Genomic DNA, 8,777 nt, shown 5'->3' on the forward strand with positions numbered 1-8,777 from the left:
CTGACGGGATTCTGGTACTCCAAGGCCTACAAAACAGTCCTTCAACCCGGAGGCGGACCTCGCCATTTTCGGCTGCTCTGAGACTTCTCTGGGCTTACCCGCAGCTGTGCAACAGTCTCTGACACTGGGGGCAACTGTTGCCAAAAAACTAACCACGAGAGATTCCCACCCCTACTGTTTACTGTGGAGCTGCATCCCAGAGAGACAGACTGGATATCTATGAAAACATCTGAATGTTTTTATCATTTTTATATATTTTTTTATCAAGTCGGTCTGAATGTTTTCATCACATTTATAATTTTTTATGAAGTTGGTCTGAATGTTTTTATCACTTTTATATATTTTTAAAAAATGTTATCAAGTCAGTCTGAATGTATGATTTTTATAATTGTTTCTACGGTAATTTTTTTTTATTGATTTCATCATCTAATAAACTAAAAACTAAACAAAACCCTCACTGTGTGCTTTTGGTGTTTTGCGGTAAAAATGGCTCTCCTCTTGACTTTGATGACTTTGACTTTGATGTGTGGCGCTCATGGAATTTTTTTTGTGAGGATCACTGTTCTAGGTGCTCTGCTTCAAAAGTAAATTTTTAAGATTGCACCAGTGGCCATCTTGGATTTGGCCGTTTGGCACAAAAAAAAATCCCCCCCCAAAATGGCGGATGAAATATGTATGTAGGTATGCAGCACCCAATTCCCATCCCAAATGGGAATTGTGATGTCTTTTAGTCTATTTTCCAAGAATTCGCAACCATGCATCACTGCACCCAGAAATAAAACATGAATTCACTGCACACAACTATATCTGTTTAATTATACATGAATGCACCATGTGTGTGTTTGACAGCTGAAATTATAAGAATGTCTGTGTGTGTGTGTGTGTGTGTGTGTGTGTGTGTGTGTGTGTGTGTGTGTGTGTGTGTGTGTGTGCACGCGCACAAACACAAGCCAAGCGTTTTCAGTTCAGTTTCCTCTTGAGAAGAATAAACGGGTAGAAAATCCTGCAAGTAAACAACGGCATGTAAACCACTGACCTAAATAATATGGACAGAGCGATGCCATTGATGTTGGTCTCCCGCTTGGAGTTGAAACGTTGGCCGTCACCATCTTGATTTTCGTCAGCAGAGTGGGAGGGAATGGGTTGCGATCATTGGACAGGCGATCTGTCAATCACCCCCTTTTCCATCATCTATTTTACTCCAAATGGGCGAGTTGTATAAGATATGAACCCCTACCCCCACACACACACAGTTCTTATGAAAAGGTGAAATTAGCTATATGGACCAAAACCGTGTTTCGGTCCAGGCTGTAAAGATGTTTAATTATTGTTACAAAGTGGGGCATTTTAACAGGAACGACTTCTGAGTCCTGCCTCAAGTGGTCATTTGAGGAATTACAGCTTAAACAAAGACTTCCACATCTTCAGGCTTGCCCACTGGTGTAAACGAGGAACAGCGCCACCTGGCTGTCACCTGAGGTCCAGCAGGCTGACCTTGGCCTCCCACACTACCACATGTTTACAGGTCTGAGGGGCGAGAGACAGACAGACAGAGAGAGAGAGACAGACAGACAGAGAGAGAATCAATCATGTCATGTCAAGTGATATGCATCAGATGTGTTTACTACATCTGTCTAAATCAAGTCATTAAATAACTGTGTAGCTCTGGTAGAGTCTTGTATCTCTTCCTCCGTAACAAAAACTCCAAATCAGCGATTCTGTGATCTGTTGCTCTGGGAGAATTCCTTTCCCTCTCTCTCTCCATTCACTGCCATTGCAGGGCTCCAGTTAAGCATATTTATTTTCAAAAGAACAATAAAGAACTGAAAGAAGTTGGAAGTCAGTCAGTCATGTCAGCATGTATGGATGTGTGAAGATGTCTACAGCAACAGAAAATGTGTTTGAGTGGGTTGGACAGCACCAGGGTTGAACATGGTTGTGCACTCTAGGGGAGAGCAGAGCAAGGAAGTAACCATTCTACACTAAAACGGATATTAGTGTGAGGGGTATATATACTGTACCACTCTCATAACATGTGTGTATCACTTAGGGTGTTGAGTCATAGTCTATTTTTTTTTATTTTTCTTTATTGAATGTTCCAAAACTGCATGTTTAAGTAAGAATAGGCTAATGATTTTTTCCACTCACCACTTATTTAATGTGGTTACTTTACTTTGTGGTCAAAAGTTTGGAAGGAACAATGCATGCTGGGAGATATGCAAATGTGTTTGTCCAATGGGTCCAATGGCATTGCTCTCTGTCAGAACTTGCTTGGATGTCCTGATGTTGGTTTAGTAGCAAAAGTAAACACAAGTTAATAGCAGCATTCACTATAGACTCTTTAGTGAATACTTTCCACAAAATCATGAACAATGAAGACAACCAGAAGGAATACAGTTCCACTTTTACCTAATAAACCAAAATTGATGTTCTGCGACAAGTTATATCATATCTAGCATTTATTGAAGAGATCTGAGGCACTCGAGAAGGTAGTATATTAAAAAGCCTTTATTCTTAGTTGGCTATCATTTACAGAAAGTTAAAAACATTGCCTACGCGTTTCAGCCTCACGGCCTTCATCGGGGCAAGGCCGTGAGGCTTTTATATAAAAGCCTCAGAAATTTCTCTGATTAGATAGTGGGAGGTAAAAAAAAGGAAAAAAATATAAATCTACTCGCGGACCACTAGGGGGCGCCCACGGACCACTGTTTGAGAAACACTGCTTTAAGTGAATAAATTGTTATGATACATTTTGACATAGCAAATTCTGCCAATATCAAAAATTTGCCTCTCACTTATTTTCAGCTATATATAATTAATTATAAAAATGTTATTGACTTTGTTCCGTCTTCATAAGCTTCCTCACACACGATTTCTGTGTTCCACTGAAACTGAAAACTACATAACCCAAGCTATTAACCAACACACCTGTACATCATCAACACACACACACGCATGCACCCGCGTACACACACACCCACACACACACACACACACACACACACACACACACACACACACACACACTCACACACACACTCACTCACAGTGAAGAGTGGCGGGTCCTTGGCGTGAGGATGGAAACCTTTCAGTCTGCAGGCAGAGACCTCGGCCATACCTGGACCAGTCAACCTGAACACACCGGTACTGGAAGAGAGATAAGATAAGATAAGATAAGATAAACTTTATTGTCACTTCATGGTACAAGTATCACGAGCGAAATTCTGCTTGGTTCCCTCTCAGAGTCGGAGAGCAAAACCGGGACGCCATAGAACAGCGTCAGCAATTTGGATTGGACAAAGCATTTCAATGAAATAACTCAGAAATCACATTATTACTAATTTGAAGAGTAATAAAGGCACACTTCAATATTATACAATACAATACATATGTTGTAAATGTACAGGATTACCAGATAGAGAGAGGGCGAGAGAGAGAAAGCGAGAGACAGGAGACGGAGAGAGGGAAAGAGAGAGAGAGAGAGGGCGAGAGAGAGGAGACGGAGAGAGGGAAAGAGTACGACATGCCTCTATTACGACATGCCTCTATTACGACATGCCTCTATTACGACACATTTTAGTACCGCCATTCCGACAGTGACGCTGTATGTTTGGGGGTGGGGGGGGAATTGCACCCGTGCTGATGAGTCAAGTGATCACACCTGTGCTCGAGCAAGCGGGTGGGATTGAAAAGGCAAAGTCGAATAGGCACATTTGTCTCTGGAGAGCGGAGCTCGGTGCACGTTACAGGGCAGAAGCCCAGCCGAGCAAACAGCTTTTGCACTCGTAGTGGAGGGTGGACGGGTGGTGCCGTTCGCACGCCGTTAGTTTAAGGCTGCCGGCGGTGAAGACAGGCAGCATCTGGCTGGGTGGAAAATCAGGGCCAGGTTCCTGCTGTAGGCAGGGCATTGTGGAGCTAGAGGGAATCCTATAAGAGTGCCTTCTCCACCGCTCTCCAGCCTGTGGCAGAGGCTCTCCTGCCGTTTGTGGAGACGCCTCACTGCGCTGGACCGGTGGCCACACCCCCAGCCCGCCCCTTTCGTTCTGCTATAAGTATTTCATTCCTGACTTACGAGGAGGTTCCAGGCTAGTACAGTAGATAGGAGGTTTTCGGGACAGTGGACATGCCTGCTCTGCCCTGCCCTGCCCTGCCCTGCCCTGCTCTGCCCTGCCCTGCTCTGCCCTGCCCTGCCCTGCCCTGCTCTGCCCTGCCCTGCCCTGCTCTGCCCTGCTCTGCTCTGCTCTGCCCTGCCCTGCCCTGCTCTGCCCTGCTCTGCTCTGCCCTGCCCTGCCCTGCTCTGCTCTGCCCTGCCCTGCCCTGCCCTGCTCTGCTCTGCTGCTCTGCCCTGCCCTGCTCTGCTCTGCTCTGCCCTGCTCTGCTGCTCTGCCCTGCCCTGCCCTGCTCTGCTCTGCCCTGCCCTGCTCTGCCCTGCCCTGCCCTGCCCTGCTCTGCTCTGCCCTGCCCTGCCCTGCTCTGCTCTGCTCTGCCCTGCTCTGCTGCTCTGCCCTGCTCTGCTCTGCTGCTCTGCCCTGCTCTGCCCTGCCCTGCTCTGCCCTGCTCTGCCCTGCCCTGCTCTGCCCTGCCCTGCCCTGCCCTGCTCTGCCCTGCCCTGCCCTGCTCTGCCCTGCCCTGCTCTGCCCTGCTCTGCCCTGCTCTGCCCTGCCCTGCTCTGCTCTGCCCTGCCCTGCCCTGCTCTGCTCTGCCCTGCTCTGCTCTGCCCTGCTCTGCCCTGCCCTGCTCTGCTCTGCCCTGCTCTGCTCTGCCCTGCTCTGCCCTGCTCTGCCCTGCTCTGCTCTGCCCTGCCCTGCCCTGCTCTGCTCTGCTCCTCGTCTCCTTCCCTTCTCCTCTCCTCTCCTCTTCTCTTCTCTCCTCTCCCCTCCCATCAAGTATCAATGTATAAAAAAAAATCCACCCGGGATTTGAACCTTGTTCTCCTGCGTGTGAGACAGGTGTTTATACCACTCGCCCATGGCCACACCCCCAGCCCGCCCCTTTCGTTCCACTGTATAAAATGACTTTTTTGTGTTACTACATTATGTACATGTTTCTGTAGTATGTGTGTTGAGCCTGTACTTTAGCAATAAATGCATGCTAATCTGTGCTCTTGTAGTATATATATCTTTTTCTTCCATGTACATTGGAAGGAAGTGGGCACTTCAAGTATGGTCACCGAGGCTTAGGTTTCACCACACTGTATTAATCCAGGCGTGACTGTATGTCACTTTATTTATTTTTTATAAATACATATGATAGGGGTGCCCTTTTTTCATTTGAGCACCTGCCCCCCAAAATGCCTGTGCACTCTGTGCATGTGTGTGTGTGTGTGTGTGTGTGTGTGTGTGCGTGCGTGCGTGCGTGCACGTGTGCGTGCGTGCACATGTGTGTGCGTGCGTGTGCGTGTGTGTGCGCGTGTGTGTGTGTGCGCGTGTGCGTGCGTGTCTCACTCATTGTGTCTGGGGGCACAGACGATGGCGATGGCCTCTGGCAGCATCAGCTGGTAGGAACAGTGAGTGTGAAGATCCACACTGGAGAGGAAGGCCGTCTGAGTGGGATGAGTCTGAGAGAGAGAGACAAATAGACAGAGAGTCAGAGATTTTAGATTTTTTTTAAACCTTTATTTTCAATAAATAAAGAACAATCTTAAAGTCGAACTGAACCCATTCGTCACGTGCATAATGAGTCCGTTTCAGACTGAAAACATAGTTTGTCTAAGATGACAGGTTGAGAGGCGGGTCATAGTATCATGTCGATGATTTTATTTGACAATTCTGGGGACTGGATTGGGCTGGATTTGGGCAATCCTGGCGTGTTCCGCCTCCAAATCGAGTGGGATTCAGTCGTGTTGTGGCGCTCCCCTCGGGAAGAGCCTTTTGAGAGGAGGAGTAGAGCTCAGTGAGCCGCAGGCAGCCAGCTGCCTTCGTGTTGCCGAGCGGAGAGTGCAGCACATCGGCCTGGAATCTCCGAAGTGCAACCCCTGACAACCAAGCTCTCGGATGCGCGCGCCATTATCGCTGCTGTAAATACGATATCCCTGGAATGCGCGTTTTAACGTTACATTTCTTTGCATTCTTAGAGATTATAGTTTTTGTTTTTTGTTCATGTTTCTAACAATTGGCCAAGTTAGTAGTTAGTTTATGGGATAGGAATTCTGCCAGATGACAGGCACTAGGCGCCATTGTCTACTTCATTTGGAAGAGAAAATTATCCTGAAATTTGATTGACAGCTGCATGCCGTGATATGATTGGTTGAAATGGGGTAGAAATTTGATAGTACTAGGTGACGTCAGCAAACCGTACATTACTGTTATCAATGAAATCTTGAAAAATGAACTTTTGATGTGAAAAAGTGTGAAAAACGAAAGAAATTAGATTGTTGTGATTTGTTTGGCATACATTATTAAATAGGTGCACTGCATACCCAGGTATTTGAACTAAAAGAAAATAAAAGTCATTTTTGGGTTCAGCTCGTCTTTACTACAGAAATACCAGATTAAACCATAGTCAATTAGACAGGTTTACACATATACAGCATTCAAATTCTCACAGAAACAAAGAGTTAAAACAGCGCCTCCTCTGGTCGGTCAGGGCGCCTGTTTGGGGCGGAATGGAACTGGTGGGAATAGCAGGATCCTCCCACATGCTACGTCCTACCGGTGAAGCTCCCCACTGTCAGGTGAAAAGAAGTGGCTGGCAACTGCGCAGGTGTCGGATTCAAAAAATTCAAATTCAAATGGGATCAAATTTTTTTTGTCTCATACCATTCACCACCATTCATATTTCTTTCAGATGCTGGTTGGCATACTGGAAGGGGAGGGACTTTATACTGGAAGGGGAGGGACTTTATACTGGAAGGGGAGGGACTTTAGATCTCTATTGTGGCTGATTTCTTTGTCTGTCATCATTTATTCGCTGAGTCTGCTTCCATTGTACTTAGTCGCATTTACCTTTCACTGATACATCCACTTTTCCACCTCCTCCAACTGATATTTCAAGTTTTCAATCTTTCCACTGAGGTTTCTTTTTTATGTGCAAATTAATAATAATAATAATAATAATAATAATTGATTGGATTTATATAGCGCCTTTTTAGACACTCAAAGCACTTCACATATCAGGTGAGGGAGGGGGAGGGAACTCAACTCATCCACCATTGAAAATGCACGTGTGTCCGTGCGTGCATACACGAGGGTGCGTGTGTGTGCATGTGTGTGTGTGTGTGTGTGTGTGTGTGTGTGTGTGCATGCTCCTACGTGGATCCAGCCCAGTGTGAGCAGACTGTTCTGGTCCTGGAAGCTGAACAGCTCCTCCACGTTCTCCATGTTGCAGAAGTCCAGACCGCCAGACTGCTTAGGGAGCACGACATGAGTCAGCACAAACTCGTTCTGCATCTGAGAGAGAGAGAGAGAGAGAGAGAGAGAGACCTTTAATATTTCTAATTAAACATTTTTCAGGTCTTTCAGGTAGCCAGCCGCCATTAGCTAGCCACCGCTCTCATGCAGCCAGTTGTGGTAATCAGCAGCACAGCACCAGGTGTGTTACACCAGCACCAGGTGTGTGCCTTTCTCCCACAGTCTCTATCAGCAGCACAGCACCAGGGCCGTTTCTCAATACCAAGAATGCATTCTTGTGCTTGTGTTCTTGGGGAGAACGTTCTTGCTAGTCGTTCTTGGAAGAATGAACTTGCGAGGTCACAAGCACACATAACGCTGTTGGCAGTTTGAGACGATGCGTTCTTGGGGGTATTGCGCAATACCAGCGCAGAGGCCGCCTGCAGTACTACACAAATAAAAAGCTCAGCTGATGTAGATGCAGCCAATTGTGCTCTGGAACTTTTTGCCATTTTTCGCCATAAATGTTCATAAAGTGGCACTTATTGAAACCTACTACCCTGCTTGTAGGCATCAAAAGTCATCAGAAATTAATTTAGTGATGAAATAAAACTTTAAATTGTAAAAAACCTCCCGGAGCTTATGGCGTCCTCTCTGCTGCATTCTTCTGCCTCCGCTTATGCCGAAATGAATGCTGGGATATCTGCCTTGCCAAGTTGACACAAGTCACCACCCAGAGCATCCTCGGTAAAGTGGGCATGTCAAGAACACATCCGGGAATTTTAAGCGTTCTTGGCGAAATGTGAACTTTGTATTGGAACAGTACTTGGGCTGCGACTGATGACGTTTCACAGGGACACAAGAACGCAAGAACACACAAGAACCCTTATTGAGAAACGGCCCAGGTGTGTGCCTTTCTCCCACAGTCTCTAGCCCACTAGCAGGAAACCAGCTACATGGAAGAGTGATGAACCCACCCCGTATCTGGGAACCCAGTCTATTTTTATTTGAAAAATAGACTCTGGGAGAGCCCTACCATTTTTCCCAGCTTCCTGTACAGCGCGCCTCTCCTGCCACCGTCACTTCCTTTTCCGTATCCATTTAGGCTATTCGCTAAAAATGTTAACGCATAAACACACTGCATAGAAGAGAAGACGTCAACTCGTCTTACAACAACAGTGGAAAATGACTGTAAAGTCACGGCGCAAGTTGCTATTTAGACTGTAAACAGTGGAGCACGGACACGGAAAAGGAAGTGACGGTGGCAGGAAGCTGGGAAAAACGGTAGGGCTGTCCCAGAGTCTATTTTTCAAATAAAAATAAACTGGTAGATATTCCTTCAAGACGTGTCGTAACAGCAGTGTATTTTCCCCAGTAAAGAGAAGTGTAACGCATTAAAAGTTCAAAGACAATCCAAGTAACTTCAATAGAATAGAAGTTGAGGTAGCT

The 8,777-nt window shown here is 46.3% G+C and overlaps 1 protein-coding gene across 2 annotated transcripts in view; it reads right to left on the bottom strand.

The window, feature by feature from the left end:
- Positions 1-815: 815 nt before the first annotated feature.
- Positions 816-8,777, bottom strand: part of stambpl1 (STAM binding protein-like 1) — a 28,907-nt gene continuing 20,945 nt past the window's right edge. For both annotated transcript variants that reach the window (XM_083661776.1, XM_083661775.1), the window contains exons 9-12: positions 7,251-7,388; positions 5,445-5,557; positions 3,048-3,147; positions 816-1,527 (exon numbers count right to left, since the gene is read on the bottom strand). In XM_083661776.1, coding sequence (XP_083517902.1) covers positions 1,471-1,527; positions 3,048-3,147; positions 5,445-5,557; positions 7,251-7,388 — 408 coding nt within the window. In that variant the 3' untranslated portion in view covers positions 816-1,470. The remainder of the gene's footprint in view (positions 1,528-3,047; positions 3,148-5,444; positions 5,558-7,250; positions 7,389-8,777) is intronic.

The sequence above is a fragment of the Poromitra crassiceps genome, assembly GCF_964638095.1.
Source record: "Poromitra crassiceps genome assembly, chromosome: 27".
Taxonomy (NCBI): Eukaryota; Metazoa; Chordata; class Actinopteri; order Beryciformes; family Melamphaidae; genus Poromitra; species Poromitra crassiceps.